Source organism: Silurus meridionalis, chromosome 29 (assembly GCF_014805685.1).
Source record: "Silurus meridionalis isolate SWU-2019-XX chromosome 29, ASM1480568v1, whole genome shotgun sequence".
In the NCBI taxonomy this organism is placed as follows: Eukaryota; Metazoa; Chordata; class Actinopteri; order Siluriformes; family Siluridae; genus Silurus; species Silurus meridionalis.
This window is the reverse complement of record NC_060912.1, coordinates 10194600-10215682: the sequence shown is the minus strand read 5'-3', so window position 1 is coordinate 10215682 and position 21083 is coordinate 10194600. Positions and strand designations below refer to the sequence as shown.

The following is a 21083-nucleotide window of genomic DNA, read 5'->3' as shown; positions in this document are numbered from 1 at the left end:
CTGATTTTAATTTTTATTTTTTAAATTTATTTAGTTTTCTTTAAAAAAAAAAAAATGGACAAAATGTTTTTAGTTTTTTTTTATTTTAGATGTGATTTACAGAAGACAAAATTTAAAACGGCAAAAAATCAAAAGGCTTTATTTTAAAAACATTATATTTATATATATAATTGTTTATACAGCACTGTAATGGACGCTGCATCACCGCCTGTCATTTTAGAGGAATGAGGGCAAAAAAAAAAAAAACACCCTCCCCAGAGCGTCTTTAAGCGACGTGAAAATCCTCCAATCAAATCTCGAATTCCTTTTATCCTGACCAATCAGAACGCACGTTTATCTAGTGGGCGGGTCAAAGTGGGCTGGCGTTGAAACTCGAGCAGAAAAAAAAAAAGAACGGCTGCCCAGATTCCCTATTCATCCCGAGTCGGGTGGAGTCCATGCGTGCTGGATATAAAGCGTTTTTTACACGTTTTTGGTTGCTAGATTTGGCTTTAAACGCGTTCAAGTTCAGGTTTTCTCTTTTGTATTATTATTAATAACTCCATTTTTAATCCTGCCCGACATGACAACGACGACTACTTTCCAGGGGATGGACCCTAGCGCAAAAAACAGCTCCAGGTAAATAATACACAAAAAACACACAAAAGAACAATCAGGGATTGGGATCGGATTAGAGATTGGACTCGTGGGCGTGATTTATTATCGGATGAATGATGCTTTAATCTGTTGGATGATCAGATTTTGTGGGTTTTAGTCTCAGATGACGAACGGCAAAAAAAAAAAAAAATTAAGGCTCTTTTTTCTTTATAAAGGGAAAACAAATAAATCGATTTAATCCCAATCTTTAAATCTATACAAATAAACAGTGTGATAATAATCCAGACGCATGCAGAATGTTGGGATATTCCACTTATTTTCTTGGATGTCTATGGATTTGGTTGGTATCCACCCTTTTAATACACATTTTTTAATTGCAAAGGTGATATATTCCATTTCAATAGAGTCATAAATTCAGTAAAATGGAATAAAGGACTATTTTTTTCTATCTAAATCTCTGTGGCTACAGAAATCTCCCTGGCAACCAGCCACCTTCTCCCTTCATCTCGCCCCTCTGAGGTCCAGCTAAAGGTTTCCTTCCTTTTTTGACATTTTGTCTTCGTCCCAAAAAAAAAAACCCTAAAAAATTTCAATGGCGTCAAATGTTCACATTTCACACTAAGGAAATACCCCACGTGTCATCGTGTGATGTTTTGGACTTAAAAACACCTCCATCTTTGAGGCCTCAGGGTTCTCCTTTTATGGGATTTTTTCCCCTACATTCAAAGCCTTGCCTTATTTTATTAACATTTTCCATGCCAGATGTTACAAAGTGAATTTTTATACTGAGCAAATGCATAATTGTTAACTTTCTTAACAATAACCGAGGAGATATTATAAATAAGGCCTGTGAATCCATTTGAGTTGTTTATTCCATATCTTTGTTCATTTGAGTTTTATACAGTTATTTTCTTGAACTACATACATATTTATACACATACTTATTCTGTTCTGGCGCATCTTCATCTATCCGACTTGTAGAATCACCTCTTTAATGCAACATGTTGATTTCCAGATTTGACTTCACCTTGCTGCCGCTTTGACTTGCGCGGTCAAACACTCAAATGTATCAATTGTAATTGAATATATCATAAAGTGATGTGATAGTGGATATGTAGGAATGTGGTCAGGCCTCAACCCAACCCCTGGTAGAAGGTTTGATGTGTTTTTTTTTTTTTTTTTTTTATCTGATTAAATATTCCTCCCTCGATACAACTCAAATCTGGGGTAAATCCTGGTTATGACTGGAGTATAACCCAGTACAGCAGGGTTTATTCGAGTCTTCTGTTCTGTCGCTGGAAAATATTGTGTCCTCGCAGTAGGGTGGGGTCTCGGGAGGGGAAAAAATTTAACCTCTTAGGATGAAAGCTAAAGATTTGGTGCGGGCAGCAAGGTGAAGTCGAGGACATGTAACAGGTAACGAGCTGAAGCTCAAGATAAACGCTTAAACCTGTAGATCTGTGGATATGAATCAAATTGTTTTGTGTGTGTTTTCCAAATAAGGGAGGCTGTGAAATGCTTCGGATTAGAACAGCTGTGTGTGTGTGTGTGTGTGTGTGTGTGTGTGTGTGTGTGTGTGTGTGTGTGTGTGTCAGCTGGTGAGGACTTTATAAAGAACTCCACTAAACCTTCAGCTATTTCTATTATTGCTTTACTAGCTATCTAACTATACTCAATACACGGATACACTGTCGGATTCTGGATTCCGATTGGTCAGGAGGTCCTGGTGGTGATGGATTTTCCGTAACGGCAGCTTTTTATGTGATCAATGCAAATCGCAGGTTTGTATTAACACGCGTGTTTGAGTACGTCCTCGCCTTTATACTAGAAAGATGTAATGCGTGAGGAAGGAGTCTCCAGTGTCAGCACTTTGTAACACTGAGAGGTAAGGCTGTACTGTTACTCTTCTGACATCGGGGTTCAGGTTAGCACATCGAGACGTTTTTTATATTTTTTGTCTTATTAACTACAGGAAATCTGAGCGTTTGTAGCTGCTATAACATAAATCAAAAAAGTCAGATCTTCCAAATGTAACCAGAATGGAATAAAGTGTCATTTACGAAAACATTGTTAGTGTTTGAAATTTGTTTTCTTGACAAACTCGTGTGACATTTCAGATCAGCATTTTTATTGTGTAACTCCTGTATAGCAGCTAATTGGCTTTGTTGTTTGTATGAACTACAGAAGGTTGAATCTGAATGTTATGTAAAATAACCAATTTTTTTAACCTGACCTTACCTTTGTTTATTTATTTTATTTGTTTGGCGGTGATGGTTGATATTTTATCAACACATCTGAGGGAAATGCTCGTATCCCAGTCCGTTTTAATAGATGCAATTGGAATACTGAAGATGGTCTCATCACCTTAATCATTACTTTTGCTTGCTGTCTAAAGCATGTGCAACTCGACCTTACTGTATCTATTGTTTGGATTGATGAAGTAATCTCAGCTAACCATGAAGCTAGTTGTTTAGCTACGTATGATGACCCAACCCCGTTGCCGTGTTACGACCGGCTAGCTCTACATAATATCTCGTTGTATAAATTTTTTCCTGTCAGGTTCTTCAACTGAACTCCAATGACAGCATTGTTTATTCAGTGTAGTAGAAAATAAATTAGATGTAGAACATACTGAAGTAAAATCCACCCACGCAAGATTTGAAAGGAATGTTTTGAATTTTTGCTTGTAGTTCTGGAATAAAATTTCCTCTGAATAAATTTGATATAAAGTCTGGTTTCTTTATGCTAGTTCTTGCCTGTTATGATATTGATCTATCGATATGAGATTTTAGTAGTTTGCGATTTCATGTACACGAGTCTCCAGAGACACAGGACTCAAATTAACTGACCTGTCATGCACACGATTCGGGTTTTGACACCTAATCGATTAGATTCTGCCCGAGCTCCACTCTTTATTTAAAGTGTGTGGATTGGGACGCAGCCTGGACTTCCTCCTTCTCTCATCGCTGAGGTGAATCGAATATTTGATTGGTCGGTAAAGCTGGAGCGATCCCCGAGGGGTGCTGTCCGGATAGATGAAACCCGTCTGACACAGGAATCTCCATTTGGTGTGGCTCGGGTCAGCTGTACGTGTGTGTGTGTGTGTGTGTGTGTGTGTGTGTGTGTGATAAAGAGACAGAAGGGCTTGGGGAGTAGAGACACTCCCAGCTTATGTTAACTGTCCCCTGTAGTGGTCAGTCTGGTTGGTGTGTGTGTGTGTGTGTGTCGACCCCCTCCCTCGGGTCCAGTATTAACTCCCTTAAATCTTTTTGATGATGCTCGCCGGCGTCCCCTGCAGCTGTTTCATTCCCGTAATGTCAGCACGCCCACAAATGTAAGACGGCACCCCGTTTTCTCCATTAGCGCGCGTGTGTGTGTGTGTGTGTGTGTGTGTGTGTGTGTGTGTGTGTGTGTGTGTACACGTGTGCACCGATTTTTAAGTAACGGGCCAAAAAATGAAGCGATTTTTTCCTTTTACAAATGTAATTCATCAGCCAAGACAGTGACTGTCTGAAATTTCTTTCCAAAGAGACGGATTTGTATTCTCATGAGCATTTAAATGTGAAAACACATTAGGCTGGAGATCCACACACCTGGGTACCACACACACACACACACACACATTATTTTTCCACACAGGTGCAACTGTAACTGAGGAATAGAATAAATTTAATAATTCTTATGAATTTTATCGTTTATAAAGGTCTCTTTAATTTTTAGCCCCATTGCTGTAATAAAAAGGTAATATTTCACAGGATATTCACATTTATCTCTTATATCCACTGAGCAGCTTAGTTTCCAGCAGAGGTGGGTGTAAAGAATACCTTCAAAAACCATACTCGAGTAAAAAACTTACCCAAGTTAAACATCACCAATTCCTATATGATTTGAATAAAAGTGGATTTGAACACGACTCGAGTATTTGACTCATATTGCACTAGCCCTCGACACCAAGACACGATAGTGAAAAGTCAAAAACAGTCAATTTGTGAGGTTTCATTTCCTAAAATGCAAATCAAATTGTACACCTCATTAACACTGCATTAACCATCAACACAACAGCGTCTTCAACACGGCAGAACGAAACAAACATCAAACAAGTTGCTAAAAATTTTTTATCAACAACGGATCTTTAATTAACAAATATAATTACAGTATCATGTGACAAAGTAGAAGAACCTCCAGTATATAATGTACAAATCAAATGAAAGTAAATATCACCTCTTTTAAACATGTAATAGGTAACGTTTAGTTTGAATTAAAATACAGTGGAGTATAAGGTACATGTATTAAATCATAATTGTAGTTGAGTAGAGAATAAAAATTGCTTATATCTTTGATACTCAAAAAACTAGAAAGTAGGCAAAACATTACTTAAGTACTAAAAATTCATTACTTAAGTAAAAAATTTACTTAAGTAAATATATAATAGAATAAAATAGCAAATATCACCTCTTTTGAACAATATAATAGGTAACAGTCAGTCAATTTAAATACAGTGGATTAAAAAGTACATATATTGAATCATAAATGTAGTTATATGTGCTTGTATCTTTGATACTTAATAAAACTAGAAAGTAGGCAAAAACTTACCGAAGTACATTTACTCAAATACTTCACACCACTGTTGCGTCTGTGGTTTTAGGATTTAGAATTTACGATCATTAGATATACGATAGATATAAGCTGAGTGATGTGTGTATGGTTGCATTATAAATACAAGTTTTACATGTCAAGATAATCTAATTATTACAGTTCAGTCTGATATGTTGGTTAATTGACCAGACTGTGGTAATGTAATAATAAATGTCTGGTTAATTACCTTGTGTCAAAGGAAATATCGCGTTAGGCTCATTGCAAGAGGTTCGGCTATGAAATGAAGTGTGTCTGGCATAGAGTATAGTTTTGTGTTTATTTATAAATGTTTTGACTCTTTTTCCCAAATGTTGCCATGGGTCTCATTTGGTTGTGATCCTGACCCCACCCCTGTATTTTCATTGGTTTGTTACCGTACTGTGTTCGCCTGTTGTTTAACCAGTTGTGTCTGTGGAAAGGGGTAGCTCAGTGGTTAAGAGGCTAAACTTCTGATCAGAAGGTTGTGAGCCCATGAGCAAGACCCTTATCCCTCAACTGCTCACGTGAATTAATGAATGAGATAAGTCTCTTTGGATAAGGCCATAAATGTAAATGTGGTTTCCGGATGTTCCTCTGCACCTCGTGTTTGGCGATAGAAAGATTTAAAAAGAGATAGACAGGTAATCGGAATGGCGTGAGATGTGAGAAAGATTAAGGCTAAAAAATGCGGAAGGATTGAAAGAATGCTGAAGAAAGAGAGGCTAAAAATGGGAGAATATGTTGGAGGACCAAATGAAAGAGAGAGCCAGGGAGAAGAGGACACAAAGAGACTGAAAAAAGAGGCTGACTGAAAATGGGAGAAATGGTTGAGGCTGAAAAAGACGGAATGAAAGAGAGACTGGAAAAGAGCACAGCAGATTGAAAAGAGAGAAGAGGCTGAAGGAGAGACCGAATTAAAGCGAGACTGACTAAAAAAGGGGAGAAAAGTTTGAGACTAAAGGAGAGGGTGAAAGAAGGGAGATTTATTATATAAATCATCGATATTCATCTCAGCCGATGTTTGTAGTGCAGCAGGTTGTGATATTTGAGAAACTGCTAAGTTCCAGCATCGAAGTGCATCAGAGTTTTGATAAAATCGTATATATTTACATATTTGCCATTTGGCAGACGCCACACGTCACATTTATCTCATTCATACATCTGAGCAGCTATGGGGTTAAGGGCCTTGCTCAGGGGCCCAGGATTGGGATCTTAGTGTGACTGGGATTTGAACTCACGACTCATGCAAGTAAACCAGCTACAGGCTCAAACTCTTTGTGTTTATTGTATTTTTCTCTTCCCTCCGCAGGGTTTTGCGGCCTCCCGGTGGAGCCTCCAACATTTGCTTCGGATCAGACGAGGAAAGACCGGTGCGTAAGAACAGAATGGCCTCCAACATCTTCGCCGAGCCCGAGGACCCTCACGCCCATCGGAGGAACAACCCACCTGGTACACACACTCAAATACACACACACACACACACACACACACACACACACACACACACACACACTCTCCCTCTCAGGGTCATAGCCCAGGACATACAATGGCCACCCTGGTTACCAGAAGTGATGTCAGATGCCTCCAGATCCATTCAGAGGAGGAAGCTACTCTCGAAAGTGATTTCTCTGTTGAATCATTTCCTTGTTTGCTCAGGAATGCGAAGATCATGTGATGACGCTTTCGCATGGCTCGGTGTGGGTGTGTGTGTCACGGAGCTTGTGAAAAGCTTTTTTTTTTTTTCCAACTAAGTACCAGCTGATGTTAACAACAGATGGTCCCAGAGTTACGATGGTACAACTTAAGATTTATCCGATCTCACGCTGATAATAACGTTATGACAAAACTGTAATAATATTTAAAGTTTTGAAAGTAAATATTTAAACACACTACCCCATAATGATCACAATTCTCAAGTAACGGCGGGGTCATTGGAACGAGAGATCGACCGATACTGGATTTTCCCGATAGCGAGGTCGGATCGTATTTCCGTCGTAATGCCGCCAACCGATTAATCGACCGATAGATTTAAAAATGAATACTGATTAAAAAGAAACTAAAAAATGTAGAATAATACAGAACTTGTACTAAATCATGGAAATGTATTAAATTGAAATATATTCATTAATAAATATAATATAAATAATACATTATAAATAATAAATATAATATAGTGCTCTCCGTGCAGCGCGCAGTCTCATGTGTAAAAACAAACAATGAAGCCTCTAGAGGCCGCTTTAGGAATGGCAGCAGCCATTCTCCAGTCGTGGACTACCTGTAACTGCTTTCTGGACGTTCCACATCAGATAAAACATATAAATATAGAAATGTTTAGACGACTATACAGTACGAGTTCATATCGCCACTTTCGTTATAAACCCTGTGATGAGTTTAATAGCAAGAGTCTGATTCAGCATCAAAACCACATGAAACAAAACCCAGGTGTTAAGACAGGAAATCAACAGCGCACAAAGCAGCACACTTCCTGTTGCCCTGCACTGTAAAGCACACAGGCCTTCAGGGGTTCATCTGGACTTCCTGCCTGCGTCGTGAACCTGTTCGCACTTTAGACACTGGTGTGTGCATGTGTGTCGGTCATTTCCAGTCGAGATGACCTCATGGTCTGGTTACTCAGCCCCACTTCCTGGTGTGTAAGAGCGCTGAGGTGGATGATGGAAAACACAACGCCGTGACATCACCTAAAAAGTATTCTACACACCAAGTGTGTGGGTCCTACCATTAGGGCTGTGTGTGGAGCAGATGCTTCATAAACATTCAGCTGTTTATGTGTGTGTGTGTGTGTGTGTGTGTGTAGTTAGTCAGAGCTGGCACTAATCTGAGGTTCCTCATGAGCCTGGCTTTGGCAGGTGAAGGCAGAGCAGGAAACCTCAGCAGCTTCCAGACACACAACACACACACAGCAGGGGGAAATGAGCAGAGGAAATGATGTGTGTGTGTGTGTGTGTGTGTGTGTGTGTGTGGATAGAGGACAAAGGCAAACACAGGGTCATACAGTGACAAAATGACTAGTGTACAAACACGGGTATAAATGAAATTGAGGCTACGAGAGAAATACAGAAATGGAAAGAAAGAAAGTGGACAGACAAAATGAAATACAAAAGCAGGCAGGGACAGACGAGCAATAAAGGAGGAGTGACATGCAGAAAAGAGGAAGCCATAAACCAAAACAATGAAAAGAAGAGGGAAAAAGAATAAAAGCGGGAAGACTGTAAGAAATCTTGAGAGTGAGAGTGATTTAGAAAGCGATAATCAGGAAACCAGACAGAGGTGACAAACAGACGATAGAATATGAGAATGAAATTAGAGACTGAAAATGATCGAGGAATGAAAGGATGATGAAGAAAATAAGAGGTTGAAGATGAAGGACAGAATGAAAAGAGCCAGGAAGAAAGGAGAGAAAAGAAATGGGTGGAAAATCATGGAAGGCTGGATAACAGAAAGAAAGTGAGACAGACTAAAAAAGGGGAGAACAGGCTGAGGCTGAAGGAGCGACAGAAAGAAGAGAGAGAGACAGACAGATAACGAGACAGACAGACTAGAAGAGAGCGAAGAAAACAGACATGAATGAGACCGGCAGAATAAAAAAGGGAGAGAAATGAAAAGGAAGCGACAGAACGGGAAAGCTGCCAGACAGACAGACAGATAAACAGACTGAGAGTGAGACAGGTATGTGATGGACGATATGAGCTGATGAAGCTCAGGATAATCCTCATGTATGTTTTTACATGCTAATGCAAAACAGGTTCAGACCCTGTGTGTGTGTGTGTGTGTGTGTGTGTGTGTGTGTGTGTGTGTGTGTGTGTGTGAGACACATTATCAGCACACACTCATCTGTAGAGAGCGAGACACAATGGCGTCTCAGTGGAACTCCAGTTAAAGTTCATTATCTAGCGGAGCTGCTGTCGCTTTTCAGAGATCTCTTTGTCGCTTAATCACTGCTTTTCTTTGGAATACGTTCAGCGTGGGTGCATGTTTGTGTGTGTGTGTGTGTGTGTGTGTGTGTGTGTGTGTGTGTGTGTGTGTGTGTGTGTGTGTGTTGTTACGACCCAGAGCTTAAACACAGATGTCGGGGTGTTTCTGGAGGAGGTGTGCACTTGTGTACTCATACTGCAGCTTTGTCCTCATAAGGGTGCTAGTGTTTGGTAGTAGTATTCAAATCACGAAGAGAGAAATTCCAGATATTTTCTTTCAGTCCGACTGTAAAATTTATCGGAAACAATCATCGCTTTCATAATGACTCCCTAGATCAGTTACTACATCTGAGAGGTCGTGGAGATCAAGTGTATTACAGAGTAAAGAATGATATACTCTGTGGTTACAGGAAACTATTTAATGACAGGGCGGTGTGAGGAAACAGAGTTTTTGTTACCACTTTGAAGTTGATTCTTTTTACTATGGTCTGTTTGAATACTCGTTTCTGATTGGCTGGAAGTTCGCCATTCTCAAAAATGTACATATAGAGTGAGAGAGCCGACTGCATAGGTTGTTGTCCTTCGTTCTGGAGGAGCAAAATCCGAAATTTCACAGAATATATAATACAAGGTGGTATTAAAAAGATTTGAGACTAAATAGTGCTAACTAGTGCGTTACCACGTGTGCGATTCCTTCACTAACAGCAAGTTAGAACAACATCAAAAAATTCTGCGGGCAAATCTGCCACAACGGCGTTTGATACGACAAACGTTTGTCAGGCGGCGATGCTGCAACGAGCCGTTCGAGGTGTTTTGTAAGCTTGAAGAAAGGAGGAACGTCACTGGAAGACGTCAAGAGATCAGGAAGACCTTCACCAAGCTCAACCACCCAAAAATGTCGAAACCTTTAGGCAACTTGTGCATAATGATAGTCGGAAAACAATCCACACTGTTGCGGTTATTTGATGCATTACGAATCAAAGAATTACAGAAGTTCTTGAGTTGCTCAGAAACTTCATGGATCTTCAAGCTGTTGAGGTGGAACCATCCCCAGCTTGACAGAGTGGCCTCCAATTGAGGAGAACTCCTTCCAAAGGTAGAGCGTTGAAATGAACCAGGATGTAAGTAGGGACCCCAGAAAGACTAGCTAAATATAAACACCTTATAATTTGTATCCCTTTATAGTTACACTAAAAATTTGCTAAACAACTTTTTATCACTTACACTATAGCAGCTGTAAACCACTTCCTGTCCTCTGTGGATGACTAGTGTCAGAGCTGCTGTTATAGGACCGAATCTAAAACTTCTGACCAATCAGAATCCAGAATCCAACAGCGCCTCGTCCACAGTATGAGGCAAACCACATAGCCAGTATCGTTCAGTCAGGAGAGTTTCTGATGACTTAAACACGACTCGCAGCGTCATGAAAACGCACTAAATCTTACTGGGGTGAACCAGTGGAAAAACGTGGCTCATTCTTTCCTCACAGAGAGACGGAGAGGAGGGACTGCTAAAGCTCTCATCGTAATGACAGCACAGAGACGGTGCAGTCTCAACACCCCGGGTTCACTCGATTCTGTGTCACGCCATCAAACATCTTTATTAGCAGTCTGGGCTTCGCTCATGCTTTTACAGTCATTATGCAGTTTTAATCATTTTTAGGTTTGACCAGCAATATCAGACCTCGTTGGGGTCATGATGCTGTGATGAGAACTTGAATCATGATACATGACATTCATCGAGAATTGGGGTCATTTACATTATGATTTTTTCGATGTTGATGGGAGTAATCAAGCAGTTATTAATGAAATGCATCCAATTTGTTGATAGATACAACATTTGAAACCAGTTTGTCATTAAAACTAATTTCATCGTTTCAGGGTGTTATTTTTTCAGAAATTTGATTTGGTATATAACCCATATGATTGGTTTGTAACTCATATGATTGGTTTATATCCTGTTTGATTGGTCTATAACTTGTTTATACCCATACGATTGTTATAAATCCTATTTGATTGGTTTGTAACCCATACTGTTGGTTAAAATCCGTATGATCGGTTTATAGCCCATACTATTGGTTTATAACCCATGTGATTGGTTTATTACACTTACGATGGGTTTATATCCCATTTGATTGATCTATAACTCAACGGATTTGTTTATGGCTTGTATGATTGGTATATAACCCATACGATTGGTTTAAAGACCATTTGGTTTGTTTAAAACCCATACAGTTGGTCCCGAACAAATATGAGTCTTAACCCACACAGTTGCTTCATAACCTCTATGACTGATTCGTAACTTTTATGATTGGTTCATGAACCAAAAACCGATACATAAGCTTTTGGATTGAATCATCACCGGTGGTTCATGACCACTAAATGTATTAATTTGTATAAACGAAACAGCATTTGGTTTATATTTCAATGACAAGTCTGATAAGTGTGTCATTGTTTTATTGTGAAACCAAAAAAGTCTGGAAGAACTTTCATAGACCAATGTTATGTAAAATAGCCATATGAGAAGTTCCTCCAAAAGGGTCATGTCAGCTTCTTGGTAGACATGAGAGGAACATTAAACCCACTAATGTTTGAAGGACATATTTGTCAAGCACATCTCTTCTTATCTTTGCATTCTAATGATGCCTCTAATGTTATTCTTGCAGGTGGCGAAGCGACCGGAGTGCTGTGTGGTGAACATTCTGCCCCACTGAGGCGGTGCCACCAACCACCAATCTACCTAGACAACTCTGAACATCCAGACAAATCCATGGTGAGTCCAGAACAGAGAGGGAGTGTGAGAAAAGCAGAAGGAGGGCATCATAAATACACAATCCTACGATTGGTTCATAACTCTGATAATGGACTCGTAAGCTGTATTACTGTGCTACAGTCTCTTTTATTGGTTCATAACCTGCGTCGTGGTTGGTCCATAACCCTTAACTTGATTGATAAACTCTACAATTGGTTCTTTACCCAAGCTACTGATTTATAACCTGTACCACTGGTTCATGGCGTATGATGCAATTGCTTCAGACCCATTTTATTGGTTCATAACTCGCACTATTGGTTTATAACCCTTACACCCCACGACAATTCATTTCTGACTCGTGATATTGGGTTCATAACCCGAGCGGTCGCCTCATAACCCTAAACGGAGAGCAGTTATTATATCAAACCCCTCTCGAGTCCCTCTCCAAGCTTCGTCAGAGGCAATAACAGCGCATAACTCACGAAGACATGTTTTAATGTGTGTGTACACGCAGCTCTTCTGGTGTTTAGTCTATTCGGTGAATTGTGAAACGTGGAGCAGTCTGCTATAAAACGAATAAATTAGTAAATTGGCGAAGTCATTACTTTTCAGCTTCTAAACACATACACACATGCAGTGTCCAAGAAACTGTTAAAAGCCTGAGATTTCTGCTCAGACAGGACTTTAACAGCTGAGTGAAAACACTGGCAGTGAGTTTCTACATTTTCTCTCTTTTTTTCTTCTTTTTTTTCCACAGGAGGAAAACTACGAGCAAGTAAATCATGGTGAGTGTTTTTGCCTCATCAAGCTCCTAATCACTCTCAAATAGCGTTCCCCTCCCTTCCTCCCTCTCTCTCTCTCTCTCTCTCTCTCTCTCTCTCTCTCTCTCTCTCTCTCTCTCTCTTTCTCTCTCTCCCACCCTTCCTCCTTCCCTTCTCTCGCTCCTGTTCCCTCTGTTTCTCTGTGGCAAATAAACAGCAGCACATGATGCACATTAAGGTAAATAGCGTCTCTGTTACAGACGCTGTGGAAAATACTGACTTTTATTCATCAAACCCGTGTACGGTCAGCTGTGAGCCTAAAATAAGTGCGAACTGATTTCACCCTCATCGTGAACGTTCATCAGTTTTATAAACTAGCAGAATGTTCTAGCGACAGTAATGTCTTACAATCTGTAAATGTGGTCCGTACTACAAATTCTGGATAATCGGTGACTAGATGATCATATTTTCTCTCATAAAACGTGTGAAAGTGAATGTTGGGTTCCTGAAGCATCGCATTTATTCATTGGTTTAATGTTTGAGTGATCTGGAAACACTGTTAGTAGGATACGTGAAGAGAAATGTAACCTAGAGAGAAGTCATATTTGCTGCAAGAAATCTAATCTGGTGAGAGAAATCTAACCTAGAGAGGGAAGTCTAATCGAGCTAAAGCAATCTGATCTAGTGAGAGAATTTGGACTGAGTGTAGCGTAGCCTGTGTAGTAACTTTTATTGTCAACGTAGTAAACTTGTAAAAAGTAAAATATATATATATATATGAGAAATAGGATAAGAGTTAGCAAGTGTGTGTGTGTGTGTGTGTGTGTGTGTGTGTGTGTGTGTGTGTGTGTGTGTGTGTGTGTAGATCAGTTTGAGGAAACCGAAGCCCCTGAGGAACAGCCTGAGCAGCAGCAGCAGCAGCAGAAGGAGGTGGAGCAGAAACAGCCCTCTGGTGCCTCCTCTGGACGAAGAAACCCTCCTGGTGGAAAATCCAGCCTCATTCTGGGCTGAGCGTGCTCACTGAACTCTCTCTCCATCCCTTTCTCTCTCCCTCTCTCTCTCTTTATTTTTTCTTTTTGTTTTTTAAAGATTCACTTTCTCTTCACTCTTTCACCCTCATCATGTGAGCCATGGGATGATTTTTTTTTTTTATCTTTTTGTCCACTACCACATGTCTGTATTATTGTTTTTCTATCGCAAAAAAAAAAAAAGAAGATGAAAGAAAAGCTGGTTGGCAGAAGCACTTTATGTAAAAGCTCCATTTCAGCCCATCGTGAAGAGCGCAGGCCGTGCAGGGGGGACGCATGGAAGGCAAAGCCAGGAAAAGATTCGTCGCGCTAAATTTCTAAATACAAAATAAAGATTGATATGAATTTCACTGCCTTTGCTGGTGTTTGTGTAGTAAAACACACACACACACAAAAAAAAAACAAAATTGTAAACATCAAAATTGGTGTATTGTACGAGTTTTTCAAGTGGATCCTTATTATTTAAAAGAAAGAAATACGTTTCACAATCATGCTTTTGGAAATTCCATTGGATTTATACGTGTCATGACAATAATATTAACTTTTTTTTTTAAATTATACATTTTATTGCAATTCATATACAATACTTAATATTGCAATTTTAATACTTTCAACTCTGAAAGCTGAAATGTATTGTGGAACATCTGTAGCTTCCATAAACAATATGTATATATAAAAACATCATTTTCCCTTTTTTGTTTCTTGAAAGCACCAAAACGAAGAAAAACATCAGTTCTTTCTGTTCTGAAGAGTTTCGGTTGTTAGAAACTTTAAAGCTCATTAAAACAGTTGACACAAAAAAACCCAAATTCTCCAGCAGTGATTTACAAACGGACCGCAAACAATAAAACCACTTGTAGAACCACTTGATAAAATCTGAATCACTTCCTTAGCACCTAGTTTAGTGTCATTGCACACCATAAGAGCTGGTTAGGTGGAATTCCATCTTTTTTCATTGAAGTTATTAAAATAAATGAATACATATTTTATTCAAATAGTCAAAAATGTATTTTCTTTTTTTAATAAATTTTTTTTTATTATTATTAAAGCCGGGTAAGCTTTGCCATTTTCTAATCAGCTTTTTTTTTTTTTTTTTTACATTTATATAAATAAATCTAAATATTAAAAATGTATAATAAATCACTGAATTATTACTGTTACATATATTAAGCACCTATGTATTATATTAGTGAAAATAATTGTACATTTACTGCATTTGGCAGTGGCCCTTACAGTTATCGCAGCTTGGGTTTAAACCCATGACCTTCCGATCAAAAATCCAACATCTTATCCACTTCTCTAAATGTTGTCACTAATTTGCCTTTCGATGTACATTCACAACATTCTGTAAAAGCCCTTACCCAGAGAGACAACTGATCAGTTGCTGGTTAATATCTTTGCTTAAGGGCCCACCAATGGCAGCTTAGTGGTAATGGGATTTGAACTCGAGATCTTAGTTTTTCTGTATAAAAGGCCTTCACTGTAACTTGACTTGGCAATATTTTTAAGTTAAGTGCTTTTTTTACTTGTCACATGTACATTACTGTGACATTTTTCTTGGATACCCCAGGGATGTTGGGAAGCTGGTGTCAGAGCGCAGCGTCAGCCATGACACAACATTCCTTAGGCACACAGTGTTAAGGGCCCAAGAGTGGCTGCTGGGTAATACTGGGGATTACAAAAATCTACAAAAGCTACAGAAACCTTTCAAAGTGTTTCCCAGGACCCTGGGAAATGTTTTTATAACCCAATTCTGATCTATACTGTTTGACTTTTTAGTACTACTTTAGAATGATTGCTTGCAAAGGTGTTGTGGACTCCTTCAGAACAGGCTTTAGAAGACAGGATGGCTCTGAAGCAAGAACGTAATCATCACTAGATCTTGGAGTGATCTGGTTGCTCATTCCTGATGGACAAAACACAGGAAAGAACCATTATAATCAAGTAATAGAAAATTTACAGTCTGCACATATATTCTGTTTCATATAACTATAATAGTGTTGTCACAAACACTTAGTTTGCCTATTTCTACTCTGAAGTTAATAACATCATGTTTCATCTGTTCAGATAAAATGTAGTATATTGATATCACGTTTAAGATGCTGTATAACAGTGATTCAATATTCATTGAGGAACAATGTGAACTGATTGATCAAAATAGTGGCTTTGGCAACCCAATTTCTTTAGTTATCATCAACCTCCTCTCATCTATCTATAATTAGTTTACATCCTGTCCTTTTCTGTTTCTCAGAACTACAGTTTACCTTGTAACAGTGTCGCCTGTATGTGGTTGAGCAGCTCCATTCGAAGCACCATTACTCACAAAGCCGTTACCGTTCGCATGCTCAGCATCGTGTACACTAAAACAAACAAACAATATTTCTTTCAATCAGCTATTCAGGACAGGTGTCACTCAATGTCGTCGACCACGTGATGGTTGACTCCGGATTGTGACACGGTTCTGATCAAATTCACAAGAATGAATAATAATGTGTGTGTTCATGCAGCCGAGTCGTTCAATCTGTGCACTTTGTTTTAATGAATCTATTCATAGCAAACGTGTGTAATAATGTATATAGTTATAGCATCACCCCCTCCCCCCTGGCGTGATCTGCCACAAAGTGTGATGATAAGATTTGCATATGAGAAGATTGACAGCACGGCTCAGTAGTGGAAGAAAAAAAAACAGTAGGTTTCACATTCTCAGACTGAAGAATTGACCACAAAAAAATGAGAACTGAGAAATATCATACACTGTTTGTTTGAGCGTTTCCAGGAAATCTGAGATAAAATCTCACAGATGTGACCTGAGTGATCTCCCATCCTCTTACAGTGCAATAATATGCAAATGAGAGTTCTCTGAAATGTTGATTATGGGGCAGCATAAAAAGTTATTTGTTTGAGAAATGTTGTGAATGCAGAAATGTCAGAGATGGTGTGAAGATTCGAGCAAATCCAAAGTCAGCTTTATCATGCAAAAGAAAAGGTTCAGAAGGTGACAATCCTCATATGAAAATGAACATGCAGCTAAAAAATCTGACCCTATTGAACAGCTTTGGGATGAATATGAACACTGACTGCACCCCAGGTCTCCTCACCTACATCAGTACCTGACTTTACTAACACCCTCATGGCTGAATGAAATCTCACACATCTCCATAAGTACATTTCAATATCTTCACAGAAGAATGGAGGTTATTATTATATATTATAACAGTAAATGGGTATCACTGTGGAATGGGATGTGCAAAAATATCTCATACCAATCTTATGGTCAGGTGTCCACACACTTTTTGGCATAAAGTGTATATGCAACCAGGCATGCAAGTACATGTCAGTTTGTGTGGGTTAAAAATATGGCTTTGTAAAGAAAACCAAAATGGAAAGAAAAGAAGTTATCGTGTGGATGAAAAGAAGATGTGAAAGCTCTTACATTCCTGTAGTTCCGATGTGACAAGTTTGATTGTTTGGGTGAGGATCGTATGACCTAACACACAAACACAGGTTTACATTAATGTTTGTTTTACTTTAAATTTAATCTTAATTATAATTTTATATAAAAACTTTTCATAAACATTTCTATGTTCCTTGTCTTTGACCCAATAAACCAGTATTAAGATGTATTTATTGAAAGAGACGCCACAGCACCGGGGAGGGTGTTAAGATGTTGAACTTAGACCAGAAGGTCATGAGTTCAAAGCCCAGCAGGACCAAGACTGCTGGGCCCTTGAGCAAGGCCCTTAATCCTAACCTGCTCAGTTGCATAAAAGTTGTAAATGTAAAATTTCTGTAAAGCACTTTGAACTAAAGATAAACCGTCAACTACATGCATTTCATTCCAGAAAAATTTGAACATGTAATAAAAAAAGAATATCAATTATTTTAAAAATTATAACATATACTGAAGATTCTAAAACATGACACACAAGAACAACAATAAATCAGGCCATATAATTTTAGCTGCCTCTCCGTGTGCGATTCAGATTTACCTTTGATTCCTGTTGCAGCGGATTCCAATCAGGACCACCGCGATTAAGATTAGCAACACCAGGAAAGGAATAAGAACAGAGACTAGGATGCTTTCATTAGCTTTTAAAAACATAAAACATAATTACAATTAAAAATCTCCAGTCAAATTTTTATTAATATTTCATCTCAAATGGCAAAAAGAAAAATGTACAAAAATACTCACATTGCTGTTCTAAAGTTCGGGTTAGCCAGGTGTCGTTAATTACTTGAGAAAGGAAGGAAATACACAAAAGAGCAGACAAAAGAGTTCACACTTCTTTGAATTTTTTTAGTATTTCCTTTTTGTCTTACTAAACTTCAAAAGAGAGAAATTAATTGCAGTAGGTAAAGTGGGCTGAATGTGACAGCAGGAAATACCACTTTCTGTATGTAACAACAATATACACCAACCAGGTAGAACATTATTACCACCTGCCTAACACACACACACACACACACACACATACACACACACACACACACACACACACACACACACACACACACACAGTACAAACCTTGGTAAATAACATCAAACTGCAAAAGAGAAGGACATCAATGAGTAAATCGTTCTTAAACAACTTCAAAGCACAGAAAGGTACAAATAAGAATAGAAACCTTTTGCCCCAATCCATGACAGGTCACTAGATGGTGAAGCTCAATGCAATCTGAGACTGTAATGTTATTTTTTTGTGCATCAACAACCAGAGGGTGCTCAGTTTCATTGATAAAATGTAAAGGTGTCCCATCTGACAAAAACTCCTTTGCCTACAGTAAAGAAAAAGACAAAAAATCATACAACCCATTTTGATGTTTTTACATAACAATATCTCTCGTGTACTTCTGATGATGAAAGAGGATTACAAACATTTCATAACACATCATTCTGTGACTGCATTGAGCTTTAGTATTTGTTGATTATTCATAGGTGAAGAGTCTGCATTAAAAAGTATACATTTATTACTTTGTATTTAGACTCACGTCAAACAAAAATTAAAAAAAGAAAGACATTTTCAGAAAAAGTCTCAGAATATAAAAAAGAAACCTAATAACTGATTTGAGATTTATCGTGATACTGATGCTGTATAGTCACACTGTCCAGCACTAATTTGGCCTCACCTTGTTGTACCAGGCTTGTTCACAATCATCGTTTTTCAATAAAACAGTTACATTTGGCAACACAGAGTAGAGGTAACCATTAACAGCAGAAATGTTTCTGCAGGACCAGGTGACGTTCACAGCAGCAGTCTGAAAGAAGAATAAAAACAGATAGGAAAGAAATAAACAGAAATATAAATGAGTATAAAATGAATATAAAATTTATGTAAACAGCTACACATATAATAATGCCAGGAGTGAAAGAAAGCCAGGAAGACAGACAAAGACAAACAGACAGACACTCAGAGAGAAACCTAGAGAAACTGAGAGAAACCGAGAGAGAGAGAGAGAGAGAGAGAGAGAAAGGAGATCCACCTACCAGAATATCACCCACTAGACCCAACAGAGTGTAGAGGAGACAGGACATCAATCTCTGAATCCATCTTAACAAGAAAATGCTGTTTTCATGCACACCAGCAAGCAAAGCCCACAGTAACCCCATTAAGATAATGCAGAGAGGCTCAGACATCTTCCCAGAGGTCTCAAACACAAGTCCTCCACTGCAGAAGCTTCCAAATAAAACACCAATTCCAAGGTTGCGACACTGTAAAATGTAAACAAAAACAGAGTGCAATGATTTGCAAATCTCCTAAACCAATAAATATTGGAACTGAGGAAATGTAGCATTTTAAGGTAAAAAATAAGGTTATTTTGATTTGATGGCTGCAAGTTGGGATGGACAGTCTGAAAATGCAAATTAACCAGTTGGAGAAACTTATTGAAACTAATGAGTTTAATTGACGCAGGTCAGTAAGATGAATAGTGTAACTTAGAGAGGCAGAGTCTCTCAGAAGTAAATATGTGTGGAGCTTCACCAATCTGTGAAAGAACTTGTCTACAAATTGTGTTACAATTTCAGAATAATGTTTCTCAACATAACATTGAACAACTGAATTCTCTGTGCACAAGGGACAAGTGTGAAAATCAATATTGGATGCCCAAAATATTTGGGCCCTCAGGCAGAACTAAATTTAAAACATGTATGAGTCTGTAATTTACTCAGACACAGACGTTGAATGAGAAGACCAGGATCTCAGTCTCGACTCTAATTCATCCCAAAGGTGTTCTATCAGGTTGAGGTCAGGACTCTGTGCAGGCCAGTCAGGTTCTTCCACACCAAACTCACTCAGTAATGGCTTTATGGACTTTGCTTTGTGGACTGGTGCACAGTCATGTTGGAACAGGAACAGGAACAAACTTTTCCCACAGAGTTGAAAGAATGAAATTGTCATGTCACTGGAACTAAGGAGCAGAGTTCAACTCCTGACTTCAATGATTTGGATGGGTGATCGAATACTTTTGGTAATGTATATTGAATCTTTTGCAGTTTGCTACAGATGTAGTCCGCTCTCTGACCAGCCAATCAAAGAATTTGAAAATGCTGACATGACCAGATGTTTTCTAGGGGGCCTTGGAGTGGACATGTTGCAGTCTGAATGGTTAAAGCAACAGCTTCAATCAACATGGCTCTTGATAGATTCAGATCTTCACTGTTCATTTATTTTGGCCTTATGTGACATGAAGGCTGAAATCTGATTGGATATAAACTCTAAACAACCTGATAGTGTTCAGGCCAGCAGTGAAGACCTTACACTCTTTTAAGTCTAAATCAAATGATGAATGTGTTTACTATCAGTTTACAGCAAACTGTTTTTTTCTGTTTTAACTTGCTTTTGTATAATATATGTGTCTCTTCTCTTATGTTGTCTGTTTCAATTCAATAAACGAGGGCGTGGTGATACACACTTAAACACACAATCAAACAGCGTGCGAGTGGACACACATATTGGCAACCCAAGCACGTGCTGCAAGCTTTCAATACTTCATCAAAATACATGTGGTAGCATTAAATAATTAAATAACAATAATGAAACTAATCATCATCATTATAATCACTATAGAAATCTGACTTCTCCTCTAGTACAGATCATGCATGCTATTTTACACTTTATTTCCTTACACAATGAAGTGTTTACTGAAGTTACACTATTGCACATCTTATAAGATTTAATCTTTTCTGTGAATATCTTTAGCGTACTCACGGTGCAGGAGTCCTCCAGAGAAACCCGTAGAAATGAGTGTGTGTCTGCATGAACTGATGAGTTACTCTTCCCCTTTTTTTGGGGGGGGTTTCAAAGAAGCTTGAGGGTGGAGATGAGAAAACATGTGACTTTTTATTTGCCAATCAGGTACCACACAAGAGCACCTGTTTCTGCTGAAAACAGAAGTTAATA

The 21083-nt window shown here is 38.6% G+C and overlaps 2 protein-coding genes across 3 annotated transcripts; one reads left to right on the top strand and one right to left on the bottom strand.

Moving 5' to 3' along the window:
• Nucleotides 1-379: 379 nt before the first annotated feature.
• jpt1b (Jupiter microtubule associated homolog 1b) lies at nucleotides 380-14033 on the top strand. The gene is made up of 5 exons (XM_046843631.1): nucleotides 380-618; nucleotides 6521-6660; nucleotides 11809-11915; nucleotides 12652-12679; nucleotides 13521-14033. The coding sequence occupies exons 1-5, from the start codon at nucleotides 563-565 to the stop codon at nucleotides 13664-13666; spliced, it is 477 nt and encodes a 158-aa protein (XP_046699587.1). The 5' UTR covers nucleotides 380-562; the 3' UTR covers nucleotides 13667-14033.
• LOC124381763 lies at nucleotides 13842-21001 on the bottom strand. 2 transcript variants are annotated; one of them, XM_046843617.1, is made up of 10 exons: nucleotides 20888-21001; nucleotides 19169-19393; nucleotides 18811-18939; nucleotides 18310-18459; nucleotides 18210-18228; nucleotides 17876-17917; nucleotides 17673-17772; nucleotides 17117-17170; nucleotides 15948-16043; nucleotides 13842-15589 (listed from the first exon to the last, which is right to left on the bottom strand). In XM_046843617.1, the coding sequence occupies exons 2-10, from the start codon at nucleotides 19316-19318 to the stop codon at nucleotides 15559-15561; spliced, it is 771 nt and encodes a 256-aa protein (XP_046699573.1). In that variant the 5' UTR covers nucleotides 19319-19393; nucleotides 20888-21001; the 3' UTR covers nucleotides 13842-15558. The 2 variants fall into 2 exon arrangements, with proteins under 2 accessions (XP_046699573.1, XP_046699571.1); XM_046843615.1 differs by having other exon boundaries at nucleotides 20892-20975.
• Nucleotides 21002-21083: the final 82 nt, after the last annotated feature.

Coding starts and splice junctions, on each gene's coding strand:
- jpt1b (XM_046843631.1), top strand. CDS start 563: ATGACAACGACGACTACTTTCCAGGGGATGGACCCTAGCGCAAAAAAC. Junction 11,916..12,651: donor AACATCCAGACAAATCCATG/GTGAGTCCAGAA, acceptor TTTTTTCCACAG/GAGGAAAACTACGAGCAAGT. Junction 12,680..13,520: donor CTACGAGCAAGTAAATCATG/GTGAGTGTTTTT, acceptor GTGTGTGTGTAG/ATCAGTTTGAGGAAACCGAA.
- LOC124381763 (XM_046843617.1), bottom strand. CDS start 19,318: ATGTCTGAGCCTCTCTGCATTATCTTAATGGGGTTACTGTGGGCTTTG. Junction 17,171..17,672: donor CGCTGCAACAGGAATCAAAG/GTAAATCTGAAT, acceptor TTTGTGTGTTAG/GTCATACGATCCTCACCCAA. Junction 16,044..17,116: donor CACATCGGAACTACAGGAAT/GTAAGAGCTTTC, acceptor TGTTTGTTTTAG/TGTACACGATGCTGAGCATG.